We start from the raw sequence: 20162 nt of genomic DNA, 5'->3' as shown, positions 1-20162 counted from the left end.
ATACCATTTTTATTATACATGCATTCTTTTATTTATATGTTTTAGTTGGAGGAGTGCAAAGCAGAATTGGGCCAAGTGACGCCATGGTTGGACGCGGCCGAAGTCAAAGTGAGTTATGCTGGATAACATAATATTCATACATTGGCACCTATACCTATTTATCAGGTTAACAACTACTAAAATTTTCCTCTTTTGTTCCTCAGATTGCCATGGGTTGGGGTAAACCCACTGTTCTTGGAGACGCTGTGAGTCACTACTGATGCATACTCTTGTGCAATAATTTAAAGTCGTCAGCTAATAATAAGTTGTGATGTACTTGTGTTGCAACAGAAACAATTGGTGAGCCAGTTGGCCGCCTTTTCCACCGAGTGTGCTGCTCAGCAGGGGAAAATCTCTACCACTGCGAAACGGAGCGAGAAAATTGGTCCCCTTGCGTTGGACGAGATGGAATTAGCCGTCACAAAATGGGGCACAATTCACAATGCTGTATCGCAAAATAAAGAAAAGGCAGAGTTATTGCTCAAAAATTGGGAAAAGTATACGCACAAACATTTGAAGTCAAAACGATTTGACAGTGAGTACTCTTATTCTAAACTTGATACTTGTTCTGCAGGTATGATTCCTCGGTCGAGTCCTTTGGGAAATGGTTGACTGCAACGGAAACGGCACTCCAGAAACCGCTCGATCGACGAATGATGACTATTCCACAGCTTGAACTCGCCCTCACAGAACTGAAGGCTGTGAATAAGGTTTGTGAAATTTAGTTTCAACCTGCCTTATATACTTTTGCTTAGCTTGCGTTGTTCATTTTAAGGGGATTTCCGACCATCAGTCGAAATTGATTGGAGTCACACAAGAGTGTGACTCTGTCGTACAAGGAGTTTCCCCCGAAGGGGCCACTGCTCTCAATGCCAGCCTCACCAAGCTCAAAGCACGACTCTCTGCCGTGTCCAACGAAGTTCGGGGCAAACTTAATTACCTCTCCGACTCCATCATAGCACGACAAGAATTTGATGCCAAAGCTGCCGACTTTGCTTCTTGGGTGGCCGACTTTGAAGGAAAGCAAAAGGCCAGTGACGTTTACTACGACAAGTTGGACCAGGCCATGGGCACTCTGCACGCTGCGATGCAAGAGCATGCTGACCATCTTGGCCAATTTAAGGAGCTAGAGGAGGATGTAAAAATGTACAAGGCTGGACTTGCCGGCCCTGCGACCTTTGAAGAGCTGGGTTCCCAATTAGCATTGAGGAAGGACCTGCTCAGCCAGTGGATTCACTTGTCGGGATGGGTGTGTACAAATTATGAAATGTTATGTCTTATCCGGAATGAATTTAAATACTTTATGGATTTTTTTCTTATAGGTTTCCGAAACCAACGCGGCCATCGAGTATTGCAACAAACAGTTGATGACGCCAGGAATTAAAAAGAGTAAAATCCACGAGATTGAACACACTCTGGACAATTTGGGTGAAAAATGTGAAGAGTGGTTGCCAAAAGCTTTGAAGTTGGATGAGACGTGCCTTTCTGCCAATTTCGCTGTCCTCGACAAATCTTCCTCTCTTCCATTGAGGGCAGAGAAACTGGTTTTGGACACCAAGCAAAAACTTTCAAGGTATGAAAATAAATCAGATATTGTGTCCAAAAATATTTTTCTTATATAAACATCTCTTTGCGTGTGATAGATCTCAAAAGAGCTCGGCTGATCTGATCCAACAAACGGAAAAAATTGGATCTCAGATGGAAAAGGTATTAATTTGATCCTACTGTGAATAAATCCACAGAATTATGCCTGGGAAATAGTTATGTATGTACATGTGAGTTATATTGCAAATATTTCAAAATTTTTAGTTAAAGGAGCTGGACTCTGAGCTAAAAAGATATTTTGCTGACACATCGAAATCATTGGAGCTGCTCAAACCAGAAAAATGCACCCTGGAGGGAGTGGAAGGAACGAAGGATAAGCTACAAAAATTGGTAGAAAATCACGCCGGGATGGAGAAGCTGAAGGCGAGCGTCGTTGCGCTGGGGACCGACCTGATTCGTTCCGACCCAAACAGCTCTTCCGAGTTTACTCCTCTCCTCAAATCCGTGTCCGACAATTATGATCGTTTACAAGGGGCGATGACATCGAAATGGGAAGGACTGGTTGATGGAGTGCACCTCTGGAAAAAGTATGGCGAGGCCAAAGAAGCTGCTCAGGCCTTGTTGCGTGAAGGAGACAAATTGGCGTCGCCAGTGCTTACACAAGTCCCCTCAAATTCGGCGGAGGCCTCCTCTCTTTTGGAGGCGCTCAAACGTGCAGCCGATCTTTTAAACAAGAAAAAAATTGTGGTCGAGAATTGTGGGGCGCTAAACCAACAACTCTGCTCCTGTCTTGGACCCCTCACAGACACTGCCAGCTTGGGTCAGGAGATGGCCGGGATTAAAGTAAGGACTGTATATTGAGAAAAAAAACATTCGATATATTTACAAAATATTAATATTTGTAAAAACCTTAAAAAAATAATATTGAACTATTTCCTGATTTTAACAAAATCTGTTTTGTCTGAAAGATTTTTCATGAGTTAAAAAGCGATTCGGCAGAAATCCATGAAAATATGTAGATAAAAATAAAATGTAATAACGAATGGATGCATATTTAAAATAAGTATTTTTTCTTATTAGGGCTCTTACGACACTTTGTCAAAGGCCGTAACGACGCACATCCCGAAATTGGAGACACATCTCCTCCTCTGGAGAAACATAGAAACGGTGCAAGACGAGCTGGACAAATGGCTTGATGACACCTTCTCATCCCTCCAAGACACCCAGTCCGGTCTGGGAAATAGTGAGCTGGCTCGGATGAAACTTGGCCAGTACAAAGACGAGCTGGGCGACAAGTACAATGCAAAAATGTCCCTCATCTCCAAGGTCAATCAACTCAAGAAAATGAGTGGAGGGAGCCCTGGGTTTCCAAAATTGGACGAGCTTGTGACCAACTTGGATAACAAGTTCAGAGCTCTGGACCTCTTGGTTAGTATTCAATTCAACTATCAAATTAGTACTTGAAATTCAATCACTGGAAATATTTTTTGTTTACATATTACATAATGACCTTTATTTATTCTCATACTTCAAAAAATTATTCGTAAAAAATAATCACACAATTTTTAAATCAAAAGTCGAAAGACTTGGAGAAAACCTTGGGCTCGTTCGAAGATAAGGAACACGAGATCAAGACTGCACTTAAAGGAAATACGGACGCTTTGATCAAGGTTGGTCACTTTTCTTAGCTGTTTTCAGACAGACTGAATTGCGTGACATGCAAAATATCATGTACATGCTTCAAAAATAGTTTTGACTGGCATCTATGCCATTCAAAATATTAAATATTGAACAAATTAGTGGGGAATGTAAAATAGGGTTTGAACTAATCCCCTCACAATTTTATACTTCTTGTAGCTGAAGGAGGGTATTTCCAAGTGTGAAGATAGAAGTGGAACTCCGGCCGATCTCATTGCACGAATTCAAGTCCTCAAACGAGCAAAGTGAGCTTTATTTTATACATTCGGGTTATGTACATTTATGGCGTAGATTAATTTAATTTAAACGGTTGAGATGCAAAATATCTATGTTTCAATTTTTTACCTCCATTTAGATTGGACGTAGATGCTCTGAAACCTCACATTGAGTCAGTCTCGGCCAAAATTACCTCTCTGAAGGAGCAACACCCCTCGTGGGACAATTCAATGACTCTCAACGACATGAAAACACAAAAAAAGCGGCTCACAATTTGCGAAAACCAGGCAAATATGGTTCAAGCTGCGCTGATTACTGTTCTAGAAAAGGTTAGTAGTTCCCAAGTTGTTACGTTTGCCACTAACACTTTTATTTATGAATGAAATCCGCAAGCTGAGAATTATCCGGTGGGTTTAAATGACGCTAGTATTATCCATTCGTGGCTAAAAGATTGGTTCTTTCTTCAATGTTGCAGAATTTCCAAGACAAATATAATTCGCTCGCCAAGATCGTGCACGGACTATTGGAAAAGATAAAGTGGTGCGACCCATCCTCCATCAGCGATAATTTTAGCCTGGAGGCCAAAAAGTCGTCTTTGGCCGAGGTGTGAAATTTATCAAAAATATTTACGTTAAATAATAAGACGAATCTCTGAAAATCATGGTTTATTTTAAGGTGGGAGAAGGGGTGAAGGAGGCGCATGAAAAGATTCCTCCTCTCCAGGACGCCTTTTCCGTCCTCAAGGAAATCCCGAGTGCTGACTACATCCCTAAACTTCAGGAGCACGGTGACACGCTGAACAAGATTTTAAACGATCTCATGATTGTGGAGAAGAATCACAAGCACATGCAAACCAAGTTTAACGACCTGGCCAACCTCTGGCATTCTTTCGACAGAGATGCCGACCAGCTCGGAGCTTGGCTCAAGGACTTTGAAAATATTGTGCGAAATGAAACTCTGAGTCAGATTAGTCTTCCCGAACTCCACGACAAGATCAACGAGACTAATAACCTGTTAAGAGATGTGAAACAATGTGAAGAAAAACTTAAAGACTTGAACAGCACAAGCAGTCGTATTCTTCAACTTTCTCCAGATTCGAGAACTGGTCAGATTCAGACTCACTTGACCAACAGGGTGGCTGCAGTAGCCAAATTTTTGAATAATTTGGTGAGGAAATATATTATACGATTTCTACCGCTCCGAAAAATATATTATTACAAAATGTTATTTTTGGGGTCACGATCTGTGAGAAAAAACAACAGAATTTCTCTAAAGTAATATTTTATTTCCGCTTACACAGAAAGAAAAGTTGAGTGACCTTGATGGGTGCAAGGACAAGTTTGACGGACTCCTGAAGGATGCCAACAGCTATATTGACAGTGCGAATAAGAAGATGACGACGTTGGACAAATCGAGTGCGACCCATCAAGCAAAGGTGAGCAGGGTTTACGCAATCGATGGGATTTCAATTCATCGGGGACATTTTTGGATACTTTATTTGTCATTTTAGCTGGATCAGGTGAAGGAAATATTGGAGTGCAAGGAGGGTTTGGACCTCCTCAACCGAACGATGGAGGCAGGAGAGAGCATAATTGCTGGCGTCACGGCGGAAAGCAAGGAAAGTGTGCGTAAAGACTTGAGGGATTTGAGGGACAAATGGGAAGCTCACCTCGACACGGGAAATGCCATGGCCAAACGAATGGAAGCCTTGCAAATGCAGTGGACTACGTTTGATGGTAAATCTTGTTTATGTATATAGAAATCTGTTTTTATTAATTTCTGCAGGTTCATAGTTGCAAAATTAGCAAAAATGTAGTCATAAATCTGCAAATTCAATAGTTTATTATTGGCTGAACCAGAAATTAGAGGGTATAATTAACTCGTATAAAAATATTACTATTTGTGCAATATGATGAGGCTGCAAAGGGATTGTTCCGATTCGGGGGTTGAAAGTTTGAGGACGACGACGGTGGTGTAGTGGCCTGACCTAAAGATAATTACATACTTGTTTAGTAACGAATCACTTGGTCATTTGACAAGTTGTCCGACATTGTAGAGGAAGGTTTACGAGACTTGTTGAGTGCAGGTCAGAGTGCTCCTGAGAAAGGGACACCACGATTTTGGAAGGAGATAACAGAACGACGCTATTCATCTAATTTGTTCTGCCTATTTTTACCTTACAGAGAGTGTGACCCAGTTGGACAAGTGGTTAAAGGTCAGTCTTATTAATTACGTCACCACTATAAAGATGCTTAAGATTGTCAATCAGTAATTTTGCGCTAAATGTTCTGCACCCGTTACACATGTTCATCGTGACATAATCTTGCTTATGAAATCTATAACTATCATTTTTTTATAGGACGTATCCTCCAAAGCAGAAAAGAGTGCAGAATCTCTCTACCCGACGCTTTTGGAGAAAAAGAGTGGGCTTCAGTCGAGGAGAACGCTGCTCCAAGATGTGTGTTCACACGGGGACATCATCCTTGGTTTACAGGGAAAAGCCACCGAGTTTCCAGACTCTTCCCCCAGACTCACATCCTTTTCCAAGGAGTACGAGATGCTCAAGAAGAGGACACAAGAATGTGTCTCAGAATCCGAACTTTACGTCACGGACCACGAGCAATTTGACTTCCTTATCGACTCCTTCAGCGACTGGCTTAAACGACTCCAGGGTGAACTCGATACTGCGTCGTCAGCGGACATGGGCGACACAGAGTCCCGTCTCCACACGCTCAAACAACTTCAACTCCAATTTCCTGAAGGGAACGGACAGCTGGTCAAATGTGAGAAACAACTGGCCACGATTCTTCCTCAAACCCACCCCTCGGGTCGCGACACCTTACAGGTCACTCTGACCGAGTTGAAACGCGCCTTCCAGGACTTTCAGTCCAGCTGTGGTTCGAGGAAGGAGAAGTTGGAGAAGGAGCACGGCAAGCTGAGCCAGTTTCAGAAGGAAGTGGACGAATTGTTGAGTTGGCTGAAGCAAAAGGAGTTCCAGGTGAGGGACCCTTCATTGAAAAGCACTGTTGAGGCCAAGTCTGCCCATCTGTCAAAACTGGAGAGCATTTCGGGAGAGATGGGAAAGCAAGAGCCACAATTTACTCAACTCGTCCAGGACTCGGAATCACTGGACCCCGAACTGCAGAGCCAAGCGGTGGAGATGAACAGCCGATTCGTCGCCTTGGCGCAACCGGTTCAAGAGAATATCAACCGATACAAAGGCTGGCTGAGGGCACACGAATCCTTCAACATTGCTCATGCCCAGTTCCTAAGATGGGTGGAGGGGATGAAAAAGGACACGAAAGAATTGAGCGAAGTAAGTAAACTTAAGACTAATTAGTATACTGCATACATCATTCCTAAATAATTACGAGTCAATCTCTGCAAACAGGTTCTCGGTGACATGAGTGTGCTACAGGATCGGAGACAGCAACTATCCGCCTTGATGGATCAACGCAACCTGAAAACCCCTGAAATGGAGAGTCTCGTCGAATCTGGAGAAAAACTGTATTCTCAAACAAGCCCAGATGGACGCGAAATAATTCGGCAGCAAATCCGAACGGTTCGCGACGGATGGGAGACGTTGGGCGAACAGATGCAATCATCCTGGCAAAAGGTTGGTCACTTTTCTTAGTTGTTTTCAAGCGTATCGAATCATGTTCATGACATTTAAATTTTGTTTTTACCTGGCAAAAGATTGACGCCTGCCTGTCCCAATTTGGAGACTTTGCCACTTCGCAAGAAGACCTGACCAAATGGATTCAGTCCATCGAGTCGTCTATCCAGATTCATACTCAACCCAAAGCCACACTTCAGGAAAAAAGAGCCCAGCTACAAAATCACAAAGTTAGTTGGCGTATATATAAATTCAAAAAGCATTTAAAGACATAATTTTCTACGTATTTGCATTTTTGTACAGATTGTCAACCAGGAAATCGCGTCGCATCAGGTTTTAGTGGAAGCAGTGTGCGAGAAGGCAACACAGTTGGTGGACTTGACTCAAGACTCGTCACTCCAGGGCTACATTTCTTCCATTAAAACACTCTTCCAGGTGAGCTAATAAGTAACACATCCAATAAGCTTAAAACCTGTGCTTGGATAAAGCTATTTGTAAAAAACGGGACGCTCAAAGTCAGTGGGACAGTATTGAGGTTACAATGCTGAGGGAAAAGTGGTCACCTTTTACGATTTTGGTGTCTATATACTAGGACATCAAGAGAAAGTCTAAAACCTTATTGGATCGTCTTGAATCCTCCGTGGCTGACCATGTGATGTTGAACGAGGTCATGCGGGAATACAACGACTGGAAGACTGGACAGCGGGACAAGATTAGCTCCCTCGAAGACGTAACTGGTGAGAAGGCGGACATCGTTAGGAGACTAGAACAACTGGAAAGTCTCAAAGTTGATGCCCGTGGAACGCAACTGCTCGAAAAGATGGAGGAAATCGCCGGAACCGTATGTCTCAGTACGTCCGAGGCGGGCTCGAAATCTATTGAATCTGAGGTTTCAGGTGAGTTGGGAGTTACTTCGAGTATGATTTTTTAAAAGAAAAACTTGCTGCAAACAGAATTAAACATTTCGAGTGAGGTTAGGGTTTCCTGAAAAATACATTTTCGAAGGTAAATTTTAAAGGAGAATTATTTTTTTCTGTCAAAATTAAACCAATGCAAATAGTTACACACTTAAAAAATATTCCCTTTACACAAAAATTTTGTGGGGGTTCGAGTACGATGTAGATATATTTTAACACATGAAATTATATTGCATGCATTTTTTTGGTCATGCCACACAGCTGCCAGGGACGGTCACGAGAAGCTTGCGGATGACATTGACCAACGTCTTCAACGCTTGCAAGCCATGCTAACCAACTGGCAAACCTTTGAAGCGGGGCTGCAGAACTACACAAAATGGTTTCGTGAGCAAGAAGCCGTCTTCCGATCTCAAGTTCTCCAAAATACCCTTCCCGAAAAAGAACAGGCGCTGGAGAATTTTGTTAAGCAACGCCAAGTCGTGACTACATTTGAGAAGGAAGTGACCGGGTTTCTCGACCAGAGCCACACGCTCTTGCAAACTTCCAATGCAGAGCGCATAAAACCACTCGTGATGCAGATTAGCAATCGCTACCAGTTGCTCCACGTCCTCAGCAAAGAGGTAAAAAACATAACTAGCTACTTATTATTCAGACTTTGATCTATGTTTATCTTATTTCTATTTCGTCCAGGTGGTGAATAAATGGCAAGGAATAGTTGACGACCACGCCGCCTTTGACACCATATTCTTAGAAGCCTCCGATCTCCTCTCCGCTTTTGAGCACAATCACGCCCGACTGTTGGACGAGCCCAATTTGGAGCAAAGAAATTCTCGCCTGGCTGCCCTTACTTCTGAAAAGGAACAAATATCCCTTAAAATCAGCGTTCTAGTCCAAATGGGCGAAAAACTGTTTCCAGACACAGGTGCGAATGGGAGAGAGAAGATTCGCCAAGACCTGCGCTCTCTGCGGGACCGATTCGACCTCGTGGGCCAGGAAATGGCAGAACTTCAAAAGAAGCAAAGTAGCGAGAGTCAGCAGTGGGACATTTATCACGACCAGTTGCAGTCCACGCTCGCCTGGTTGACATCCATGGAGGCAGCTGTAGCTGCAGCTACCGAACCACCAAACTGGCTTTCCGTTCCCGATACAAAGTCCAAGCTTATGAGGGTCAAAGGTGTTTTGCAAGACGCCATTTCACACAGGTACTTGACCACTGTAGTTTAACAACTGTACATGTGTACATGATTAAACATCAACCTGTGGTTTTAGACGAGTGGTGGAAGGTGTGATTGAAAAAGCTGAAGCGCTCTTGGCCAAGAAACCATTTGGTTCTGTCAACCCCGAACAACTCAAGTCCACCATTGACGACATCAACACTCGATACGAATCCTTGCTGAATCACATGCTCACAGCGATCACCGGGATGGAAGAGACGTGTAAGCAAACAAATCGAACTTTGACATTTGTTTACTTGAGCAAATCCCACTGTTTCAAACCCCAATAAATTTTAATTTTTTCATGGAAAATTGAGTTGACTGCTAGTTATATGTTAACATGTATTATGTACAGGTGACCTGGTTCAAGGATGGAATGATGCATCTAAAAAGGAGGCCGACTGGCAGAAAAACCAGTGGGAGCAACTTAATCTGTGCACGGACTACTCTGGAGGGAAGCCGGCCCTTCAGAGCAGACTTAGCAAAGTGGTCGAGTTGCAGGCCGGGTTCGGCGAGGGTGAGGCGTTGCTGGGAACACTGGACGCCACCCTCACTTCGCTGAGTGAAAAGCTGCCATCTGCCTCCAAAGAGAGCTTGGCCAAGGATCTCACAAACATGAAGTGATCCCCACAATTTTAACTTAAGTAGTTAATTATAGAATGACCTTCTAAATACTGACGAAACTCTTGTAGGTTTGACATTGACAAGTTGCGCAGTGGGGCGGAGGACGTGCGTCACACTTTGCAGGAGCGACTCCAACAATGGGGAGAGTATGAGGATGGGTTTGAGCGTTTGTTGTGCTGGTTGGGCGAGGCGGAGGGGACACTCAAAGCATACGCCCTTTGCAACAAGTTGGACGAGAAGGAGGCACAAATGGGCAAGTATCAGGTGCGTATCAGGTGCATACTTGACTAATATTTTATAGATCACCTCCGAAAATTATCCAGGTATATAATATTTCGCTCACATAACGTTCACTCCGACATTAAAAAGATTACTTTTAATTCTTAAATATTATGTTACCAATTTATTTTCGCTTCCCGAGTGAGTGCGTTTGAGTTAATCTGTATTTATTATGATTATCGTATTATCTGACCACCATTGCCATCAAACGCTTACCAATTTACCATTTCCGTATGAAACTTGTGCCTTTTTTTGCACAAACAACGCGTTGATTTCTATGATCATCCGTCACGCCCACTGTTGTTTTTCTACGAGGAAGAGCTACGATTTTTTAAGCGACAATTTTTTTTAAATAAACCTCGCCGCCATTTTTGTATATTTTTGTGGTATTTTTGAACCTCATCATTTGTACAATTTGGTGGATAGGATTTTGCAAAAGTAGTAGAATCCCGGGACAGAATGGTCGAGGACACGGTCCATCTTGCTGACCACATACAGCAAGTAAGCGACCTTCATCTGCACAATAGTAACAAAGTAACAATCTTCGTCAACGTTTCCCTCCATGTCGCCTTTGTTCTAATCATCCGTCAATTTCTTTCACTAATCCTGCTTTTGTGGTCTGTCTTGTAAGTTGTGCGTGAATGCGACTCTCTCGGCATTTATAAATTCACCCCCCACTCAAATCTCACAAGAATCTTACTTTTAGGCTTATACCTATAGTGCAGAAAAGATTAAAATCTTAATCTTATGCATACTTATCAGTTGGAAAAAGCAATTAAGATATCAGTGGGGATGAGGGGGTGGGAGTACATCTGATAAATGCTGGGAGACTCACCTTTTTGTTCTACTTTTCGCTTCTCTTCGCCTATAAAGAAGTATTGAACTCCGACTGCGGAATGTCATGCTCACTCTGCATGATAAAGGATCCATCGATAGGAGGACTCGAGTTGTTTCTCATGTTTAAAATATTACGCTATAAAATTGAACGTATTTCAAATTTCTGTATGATTGCGAAAGGTGATTTCCGTCATTTGGTATTATTTTGAGCTCTCTATCTTTTCACGAGAGGGAACCAAAGTTTAACCTGACAATAGCTTGGAAATTGACTATACAGTTTCACTTCTTGGTCATGAAAATAGCATAGGCAAAAAATCTATTCCAATTCCAACGTCATCTTTCAAAATTACGATTCCCTCAAGAGAGATGTTGCTATATATGCCTAGCTCGCCTTTTGTAAACAATTCTTGCATTATTTTAAACATGTGCAACTCAGTCCGGATGGATTTTTCAAAAAAATTTGGATAAATAATCTGAACATGCTTTCACAACTCCCTCCCGGTTTGTGTGCAGACTTTGCTCAAGACGCTCAAAGACAACGAGGCGTCATTCGACAAGATTTGCTTGGAGAGTTCCGAGTTAATGCAGGCTACGGGCGAGTCGAGAATTGCAAGCAACATCCAACAAATCACCTCACGCTTCCAATCCATACAAATGACTGCAAAGGTACAAACGCTAAAAAATATATATTCCAAAGTTGCAAAGTGTTCAGTATTACCGTGTCTGGAAATTTCAGGAAATTTTGAAAAAGTGCGAAGAAGCCGTCTCCGATCATAAGACTTATAATGACAAGTATTCCAAATTTGTGAACATGATGACCCAGAATGTTGGAGAGAAAGCGGCTGCACTGAACTCGTTGGAAGGGACTCAAGAGAGTCTTAGTGCCAGGTTGGCTGCCATCGAAGCCTTGGAAGCGACGAGACCCTCACACCTGGCCGCCTTAAACAGCGTAGTGGAGGATGGGGAGAAACTCTACCCGTCCACTGCTGACGAGGGGAGGGAGGTCATCAGGATGGAATTACAACGACTCCAAACCTCCTTCGACATGGCATATGACGATCTCAGCGCATTAGAAAGGAGCTTGAGCAACAAGCTAAACAAGTGAGTACTACATACCTCTCCTATGGAAGAGCTATATTTTTATTAACCATGCACCGATTCACAACACGTCCAAATTGCTCATAATTTCAGGTGGTCTGGTTTTGAGGAGAGCAAGAATAAGTTGAAGGGCTGGTTGGGGAAGCTGGACATGCCGAAAGAAATTATTCTTCACGCCACACTAGACGAGAAGCGACACCAACTGCAGCAGTATCGAAGCCTCCTCTACGACATACTTTCACATCAGCAGGACGTACTAGAACTGCAGGGGATGGCCTCTTCCTTGTCCGAGGGGGCGGAGGACGCAGCTAAATATGTTGACTCCCTTAGCGAAAAACATGGCAGCGCATTGACCAAGGCGAAGGATTTCGTAGAGCAGGTTAATACAATTGCGATGTTAACTATAAATCAAAAACTAAGGGTTAAATTGAGTGGTTTCAAAATTATGTTTACAGTATGAGGGCATCGTCTGTTTTCATCAACAGTACAGTAAAGCTGTACAAGACACGACTGAATGGGTCGATGGTACTCACTCGACCGTTCTTATGTGGAGCGATGACAATCAGGAAAGAATCAACCTGCATGCCAATCTGGAGAAACTTAAGGTAACGGAGGTTCACAGGGGTTGATCAATAATGTCAGAATACATAAATGTAAAAATGTCCATATGCATATTATATTCAACTAACAGAATCTGCACATGAGCTTTCCCGAGGAGGAATATCGGATCGAGGAGATTCGAAGTGTTGCGGAGAAAGTAATTCCAGGAACGGTTGAGACTGGTCAGCCTAATATTCGGGCTCAGGTGGATAGTTCACAGCAAGGCAAGTCCCATCACTGTTGAAAAATGGTTGACAACATGGTCAACATAAGAGATGCATAAAAGTTGATTTTGCAAATATGTCATTATGTGTTCATAAATTATAAAATTAAAATGTTAACTGACAGTTATTAACAAGCATTCATCTTTTTGCAGAGTGGGAAGCCCTCCAATCTGCTGTGGGGTACGAATTTACATGAATTAATCCTCGACAAAAATCACCAAAGTGTAGATATCTGACAAATCATTTTATCCCTAAAATTAGCAACAATTTGGGAACTTGTAATTATTACAATTATTTCTCAATGCGAATTTTTTGGGTCAGATTAGATTTTGCCCCTTTTTCATTATCGTTCAAAAATTAAAAAAAAACATTGTCCCCTCATAAGTAATTTCGAGTCCAGATATCTACACATTAAAAATCTGTAGTAGATTTATAGATTTGATTGTGGAATGATGGTTAATTGGGATCTTGTATGTTTGTGCAGATCGAGCATCGAGTCTTTAGTCCTCAAGTTACAACTGTGGAATGATTTTGAGGGTCAGAAGGAGGCTTGCATGGTCTGGTTGAAGGCGACAGAGTCCAAACTTCACGCTGTTGACTTGCAACCCAGTCTCGACGGGAAAATGAAACAGCTTAACTCGCTCCTTAGTTTACAGGGCGAAATTAAGGCGAAGGAACTAGAATTGGACGCGATCTCAGAGCTGGCACTAAATCTACAACGACAAGTCATGTCCTCGAAGAGGGAGTCGGGAGTTTCCTCATCAGATCTCTCCATAAAGTATCAGCAAATCTCGCACAAAATTAAGGTGATAATTCCGTGATTTATGTGTGGCGCAAGCAGGGTTCATTCTTGTTACTACTTTGTTGTTTGAACTGTTTTGTGTAGGAACTTACAAGCAAGTGGGAGGGCTATGTCATTTCGCACCAAGATTTTGACTCCCACATCGACACCTGCTGCCAGTGGTTGGATGACATGAAGGACAAGTTGGCCTATTGCTCCGACCTCTCGGGAGTCACTTTCTCACATAAGGATCTAGAAGCCAAGCTTGGAACTGTTCATGTATTTTTGACATATAATTCCATATAATTTTTTGCATGATAATAATGCTCGATAATAACTATTTGTTTTTTCTTGCTAATTTTACGCAGGATTTGCTTATGTACAAGGACGAAGGTTATGCCAAGATTCAGAGTGTGGTAGAAATGGCTCAAAGCATCCTCGCCAACACAGCCACCACTGGCCACCAAGCAATTAATGACGCCGTACAGAAAGTGCAAGATGAGTGGAGCACTTTGGTATAGCGATTTTTTCCTTGATACAACTTAATTCATTTATTCACACTTCAATATCTCATCATCAACAAAAAATCATTTCATTTCAACATCCTTTTAAAACATACTAGAAATTCTCATCATTACTGTTGGTCGGACCCTTTGGTCCTAAGTACACATCAACTGAAAACTTTTTCATTAAATAACCATGAATAATCCCCCATGACTTCTTATCTACAAAACTCGAATAGGTATGTCGGTTAATACATATAGGGTGGCCTACATCTAGAGGCTTGAAGTCTTTTGGTGTGATACTATTTTTCAATTGTAAAAGGGACGCTATAAGGGTACACATGTGCAAATGAAATTCCCACTTGTAGCGATCCTCTTTACGCACAAGTCCAATAGGGACATTCTTGGGATCAGGATGGTTGCCCTTGTTGTTTTTGTAGTCGGTTACTGCGTCTCCTCTATTGGTGTCCCTTTTATGCACTTCAGCCGTCAGTGCTTGCCCAGCGTAAATGATGAATGGATTGGATTCAAAATACAGAGCAGCAACTTTCACCTCTTCACTCTTTACTTTGACGTTTACTTTCTCGCCCTTCTTTCTTCCTCTCGCCAACAGTTCTCCAAGACTTTCACCCGCTTCTGCTCTGAAGAGGAAAGGAATCTCTTGTGCAGGGTCCAAATTCAATTCTGCTGCTGCTGTTGATGACAATTTGTCGTGAATCTTCAACTCTAATCCACTCTAATCAACTCTAATTCAGAATTTTTATTGCCGAAATGTTCAAAATCCTTTTCTATTCCAGGCCGCCAAAATGGTGGACACGAAAAATCAGCTCGACGAAAACATAACGAAATGGTCTGGATTTTTAGAACAAATTCACCAACTTCGCAAAACTACCGACTACTTGCAATCTGTGTTGAAAGATGTAACACCGTTTTTGGCCACCTTGCAAGAAAAACGCTCACAACTGGACACGATTCGAGTAAGTGAATATTCATTTCATGAAAAGCTATAATTTCTCAGTAGCGATTGATTATTCAAGTAAAAATATCATCTTAATATGTCCATGTATTTGTTATGCAGAATCTTGAAGAAAAAATGGTCTGTGAACGCCTTGAGGTTGAAGGTTTAAAAGCCAAAGCCTCCGAAATGATGGCCTCAGGACAGCAAAGCCAAGCAGCCAGCCAAGCGCAGGAAGTCCTCAAAACTTTTGACACTGTGGGTGATGAAATAAGAAAACTTTTAATCGACCGAGAAGCTCAGTTTCGAGATCATAAAGTATACGCTGAAGCTTTGGAAGAGCTAACTGGATGGTTAAACCGCACAAAGGAAAAGATCCCATCCTTCAAACAGCGCTCTTTGGGGGATCGGCTCATGGATGTGGAGTCGGCGGGTGCAATGTTGGCTTCATTGATGAATAAGAAGCCACAAGGATCACTTCTTGTCGAGAGGTTGCAGCAGTCGGGGGAAGTGGCGTCTGCGTCGTCCTCCCCAACTGGGAAGTCAGCAATCCAAAGCGAGGTGAAAGCTGCCAACGATTCTTTTGAAGCATTGTTTGCAGAAATCCAGGCTCAAAAAGACTCGCTGGAAACCACGATGCTTAAACTTCGGGACTGGAAGGAAGAGCTTGAACGTCTTTCGGACTGGTTACAACAGTGCGAAATCCTTATAAAGGCAGCCAAAACTACGCTGATGAGTTCGCTCGAGGACAAAAAGAAACAAGTCGGCGACATGAACGACGTCATGGCCAAGTTGGAAGCTGGAAATGCTCAGATTACGAAATTCAATTCCGCCGCAGAGGATTTATTGACATCGCATCTCGACACGTGCGTACACAATATTTTAAAATACTTACCTCCAAGGACTAGGCATGATTTTCCCAGATTTCTACCGAACTAATTAGCCGGAAGTGAGGACTTATGAAATCGTTGTGTCTGTCTACCCGTCCAAGCCACGATACTGCCAAAACGGCTGAACCGATTGAGTTCAAATTTAGATAAAGTTAGGAATTAAGTTAGAAAATGAGCAAAATCGGTTAAGTGTTAACCGGTGGGGTCGTAATATGGGTCGATGAGATATAATAAAATTTCAAAATAGTCCTGCAAAGCTGAAATTTTGCACTCATTATAATGTGTGCAAAATGTGGCTGCCCTAGTTCTATTTTTTCTCATTCAAATGAAGTCGGGCCTGTGGGTTATTTTAATTAAGCATGTCTTGAAAATATCTAGATACGTGGGAGGGCAGTTACGTCAACTCAACTCCCGATACCAAGTTCAGTTGAATGTTGGGAAGGATGTGCTCAAAAAGGTGGAAGGAAACTTGGAACAGCATCAGCAATTCTTGAACAATTATGAAAAAGCGCAACAATGGATGGAAAAGTTAGTCCACATACCCATATTAACTAATGTTCCCGAAATAATATATTATTAACCATGTTTTTGTATATTTTTCCAGTGCACGGAAAATAATTAGTGAATGTTCCGCTCACTCGAGTGGATCCTCCTCCTCAGAGGCGCAAAAAGAACGGTTAATTTCCGCATTGGCCAAAATCCAAGAGCTTGTGTCTCGTCAAGAGGAAGGGCAAAACTTTGTCCACAACACGGTCAGTTGGGGCGAGAAATCACTTCGCAACACGCGATCGGATGGACGAGACAGGATAAATGAGCAGGTCAAGGAAGTCCAGTCAGAGTGGGAACGCGTCGTCAAGAAATTGGCCTCTGCAAAAGTTAGTTTGGAAACGGCCATGCTGCAATGGGTGAGTCCATCATCAAAATAAAAGGTTCCCAAAGTCTTACTGTTTGAAATTGGTCTATGTGTCTGCACAGGCGGACTACAACACGTCCTACTCACAAGTTAGTCAGTGGATATCTGACAGGGAAGCCAAACTTCAAAAGGTGGCTGAGCCCAAACCCAGCAGCAAGCAAAGAAGCAGCAGTTCCCGTAAGCGTCACCCAACTCCAGGAATGAGTTCCGCCTCGATCGGGGACAAAAAGCAAGCCCTACGGGCCACAAATACCATTGTCCAAGACATTGTGAGTTTGGAACCCATGATTGAGAGCGTGACATCCAAGGCGGAGAACTTGATGCAAGAGTCATCCCCCGCCTCAGAAATCTCCACCAAATACCAGTCCCTAACTAAACAAGCACAGGAAGTGTATGCTCGCCAAAAGGTAAGCAGTTTGTGAGTGTTCATGTCGCTATGCATTCGATGTAGATACACACTTACCTACAGTCAACTAAATTTTGAATGCCGTTAGAAACTGCCGTTAAAGCGAAGACTATTCAATTGAAACCTAAACATCATACCATTTGCATGAATACATAATTCAGAAATTGCTTCAGTTCTTAAATAAAAATTGAAATTGATACATTCTTGGATTTTCTATGTGAATAGGAAATCGTCGAACAACATCAATCGTTCGTGGATTTGGCTGCAGAGTTCATGAACTGGATGCGGGCCGTAAAGGAGCGATTGGCAAAGATTTCCGAGCCTGTTGGAGACAAGGAGGTCCTTTCGAGCAAGATCACTCAGCTCAAAGTGCTGCAGTCAGAACTACCCGAAGGGTCTGCCAAGTTGGAGGCTGCTCTTATGAAGGGATCCCAAGCCTGTGGAATCGTGGACGGCGAAGATCGCGAGTTGATTGAGGAGGAGGTAGCCGTGCTACAAGAAGAATTTGACACATTCTCGTGAGTTATACCTCTTTTTTGCGATCGCATTTTTCATGCAGTTCAGGTCGGTTCTCATACATGCGTAATCTGTGTTTATTTTTTTGTCCAGGGAATCTCTAGGGAAAATACAACAGCTTTTGGAAATTGGTCTCGTTCGGTGGAAAGAGTGGGAGGACCAGCATCGCGAAGGGTTGGAGTGGCTGAGTCAAACGGAGGAGCAAGTCAAGTCATTCAACAAATTGCAGAACACGTTGACAGACAAAAAGAACTCGTTAGAACAGTTTCAGGCCCAACTCCAAACAATATTTGACTGGCAAAAGGAATTGGACAAGCTTAACCTCAAGGCGCAACTACTTCTCGAAACCTGTGCTGATTCCAGAGTTAGTAATGCCGTGACCCAGATGAGCACCAAGTTTAGCGCTCTCTTATCATTGGCGAAAGAGGTGCATCAATCTGTTACTAATGCATAAACTTTGTTCAATATGTTATGGTTTACATATATACTTGTCGTTACACTGTTTTGATTTTTTTCGCATTACAGGTGATTCGTCGTCTCGAGTTGCACTATCAGGAACACCAACAGCATTCAGCCCTTTATCAGGAATGTCAGGACTGGATTGACCGAACGAGAGAAAAATTAAACCACATTTCTGACCTCAACTACAATCTGAGCGACGTCAACTCCCGTTTACAATCTGTCAAAGGACTTAAACAAACTTTGGAACAAGGGCAGAATAAACTCCGGTATGCTTTAGAGCTCAAGGAAAAAGTCATGCTCGCCACTGAGCCGAGCGGAGCCTCCAAAATCGACGAAGACACCGAATTGCTCAAGTCAGAGTTTGACCGCCTCATGGCAGACATTCAGGACATTCGACAAAAACTGGCCGCCCGTGCCTCTCTCCTCGAAGAGGTAATTTCGTATTTATATCCGCTTACTACAATATGCATATTTGTGCTCATATGTAAATGCGTTATCTTTTTGAAGTTGGACAAGGCGGACAAGTTAATAGGCGACTGGTTACAAGAGTTGGAGCTCAAAATAAATGTGAGTGAGGGGAACCAGTACGTGGACCTGAGCGAGAAGAGGAGTTCCTTGGAAAAACTGCGTGGGATTGAGAAGGAGGTGATCGCCCAGTACGACATGTTGCAACGACTGGAGACGAAGATGGCGGAGGAACCTAACCTACCGAAGGAACCCTACATGCCAACGTTTGCCCGCTACGACTACATAAAAACCAACCTGGAAGGCCACATTAAAAGAATGGAAGGAGTGGTCAGGACTCACGAAGATTATTCCACCCAATTAAACACCACCACCGACTACTTGCGTAAATTGCGGATGGAACTGCAAGCCTTTGGTGAAACACCCAACGCACAAAAAACAGAGGTTGAGAACAAGCTGAGAGATCTGTCAAAGTTCAGTGACTCCCTGGCTGAAGCAGACTCGTTGGTAAAGACGACAAGAGAAAAAGGACAAAATGCTAGCTCGGCTACATCGTCGGATGGAAAGGACGCCATTTTTCAAGAAGTGCGACAACTCCAGTTCGAGCTTGACTCCCTTCATGCCATGTTCAAAGACCAACAAAAGTCTTTCAAAAAATTCATTGACGTTTGGAACGAGTTTGAGAAGGCATTGGAAAGCGTGAAATTACTAATTTCGAGCTGTGAGGTGAAACTCAAATCGGAGTTGGGTGGCGTGGAGCTGGATAAAGCAACGCCAGATGATCTAGAAAGATGCAAGGTACGTAGTACATACACGGTTGGCTGTTTTACGTCAATGCGTTGATGATTAAATTATTTTTGTGTAAAGGGGCTGGCGGCGGAGGTGAGTGGGATTAAAGTACCGCTCGAAGATTTGAGCGACAGATGCGAGACTCTGCTAGAATTTAGTTCCACACCAAGCATTCGTGACGCTACGGTTCAACTTCAAAGCCAATATTCTACTCTTCTTCAAGGCGTGCAGGCATGTTCCTTGATTATTTATTGATCAATTAGTGTGTATCTAATTGGCATTTCTTGATGTGCACAGGCCATGTTGGTCAAGATTCAAAAGAGCTTGTCGGATCATACCGACTTCCTCCAAGAGATCAAGGATCTCGAGGCGTGGTTGGATCGAGCGGAAGGAACGCTACAAGACAGCTCGAAATTTGGAACGGAACTTGCAACCAGAGATAACCTTGAGACCGTCAAGTTGGTCTCAATGCGTCTCACGGAAGGACAACACCTTCTCTCCCTCGTCCAGGACTCGTTTTCACGCGTGGCTGCACTAGTTCCATCAGAACAACAGGTAGCAAATAATGCATCATT

At 42.9% G+C, this 20162-nt stretch overlaps 1 protein-coding gene across 6 annotated transcripts in view; it reads left to right on the top strand.

The window, feature by feature from the left end:
- Positions 1 to 20162, top strand: part of LOC110859381 (nesprin-1) — a 59195-nt gene that overhangs the window by 18346 nt on the left and 20687 nt on the right. For 5 of the 6 annotated variants that reach the window (XM_035859325.1, XM_035859328.1, XM_035859324.1 and 2 more), the window contains 48 exons: positions 46 to 108; positions 204 to 245; positions 331 to 536; positions 614 to 749; positions 815 to 1288; positions 1362 to 1612; positions 1683 to 1746; positions 1849 to 2427; positions 2665 to 3012; positions 3162 to 3254; positions 3442 to 3527; positions 3638 to 3827; positions 3974 to 4102; positions 4174 to 4665; positions 4799 to 4933; positions 5009 to 5234; positions 5682 to 5713; positions 5858 to 6814; positions 6890 to 7114; positions 7195 to 7344; positions 7418 to 7549; positions 7707 to 8010; positions 8293 to 8651; positions 8722 to 9233; positions 9301 to 9467; positions 9601 to 9865; positions 9938 to 10133; positions 10575 to 10649; positions 11499 to 11651; positions 11722 to 12086; positions 12177 to 12462; positions 12539 to 12688; positions 12775 to 12907; positions 13060 to 13087; positions 13392 to 13713; positions 13794 to 13967; positions 14057 to 14203; positions 14989 to 15168; positions 15270 to 16012; positions 16415 to 16564; positions 16641 to 16941; positions 17012 to 17356; positions 17581 to 17873; positions 17965 to 18298; positions 18397 to 18765; positions 18841 to 19596; positions 19666 to 19818; positions 19885 to 20142. In XM_035859325.1, coding sequence (XP_035715218.1) covers positions 46 to 108; positions 204 to 245; positions 331 to 536; positions 614 to 749; positions 815 to 1288; positions 1362 to 1612; positions 1683 to 1746; positions 1849 to 2427; positions 2665 to 3012; positions 3162 to 3254; positions 3442 to 3527; positions 3638 to 3827; positions 3974 to 4102; positions 4174 to 4665; positions 4799 to 4933; positions 5009 to 5234; positions 5682 to 5713; positions 5858 to 6814; positions 6890 to 7114; positions 7195 to 7344; positions 7418 to 7549; positions 7707 to 8010; positions 8293 to 8651; positions 8722 to 9233; positions 9301 to 9467; positions 9601 to 9865; positions 9938 to 10133; positions 10575 to 10649; positions 11499 to 11651; positions 11722 to 12086; positions 12177 to 12462; positions 12539 to 12688; positions 12775 to 12907; positions 13060 to 13087; positions 13392 to 13713; positions 13794 to 13967; positions 14057 to 14203; positions 14989 to 15168; positions 15270 to 16012; positions 16415 to 16564; positions 16641 to 16941; positions 17012 to 17356; positions 17581 to 17873; positions 17965 to 18298; positions 18397 to 18765; positions 18841 to 19596; positions 19666 to 19818; positions 19885 to 20142 — 12528 coding nt within the window. The remainder of the gene's footprint in view (positions 1 to 45; positions 109 to 203; positions 246 to 330; positions 537 to 613; positions 750 to 814; positions 1289 to 1361; positions 1613 to 1682; positions 1747 to 1848; positions 2428 to 2664; positions 3013 to 3161; positions 3255 to 3441; positions 3528 to 3637; positions 3828 to 3973; positions 4103 to 4173; positions 4666 to 4798; positions 4934 to 5008; positions 5235 to 5681; positions 5714 to 5857; positions 6815 to 6889; positions 7115 to 7194; positions 7345 to 7417; positions 7550 to 7706; positions 8011 to 8292; positions 8652 to 8721; positions 9234 to 9300; positions 9468 to 9600; positions 9866 to 9937; positions 10134 to 10574; positions 10650 to 11498; positions 11652 to 11721; positions 12087 to 12176; positions 12463 to 12538; positions 12689 to 12774; positions 12908 to 13059; positions 13088 to 13391; positions 13714 to 13793; positions 13968 to 14056; positions 14204 to 14988; positions 15169 to 15269; positions 16013 to 16414; positions 16565 to 16640; positions 16942 to 17011; positions 17357 to 17580; positions 17874 to 17964; positions 18299 to 18396; positions 18766 to 18840; positions 19597 to 19665; positions 19819 to 19884; positions 20143 to 20162) is intronic. The other variant, XM_035859326.1, reaches the window with a different exon arrangement.

The sequence above is a fragment of the Folsomia candida genome, unplaced genomic scaffold (assembly GCF_002217175.1).
Source record: "Folsomia candida strain VU population unplaced genomic scaffold, ASM221717v1 Fcan01_Sc025, whole genome shotgun sequence".
NCBI lineage: Eukaryota > Metazoa > Arthropoda > Collembola > Entomobryomorpha > Isotomidae > Folsomia > Folsomia candida.
The sequence above is the reverse complement of the archived record's forward strand: the minus strand, read 5'-3'. Positions and strand labels throughout refer to the sequence as shown.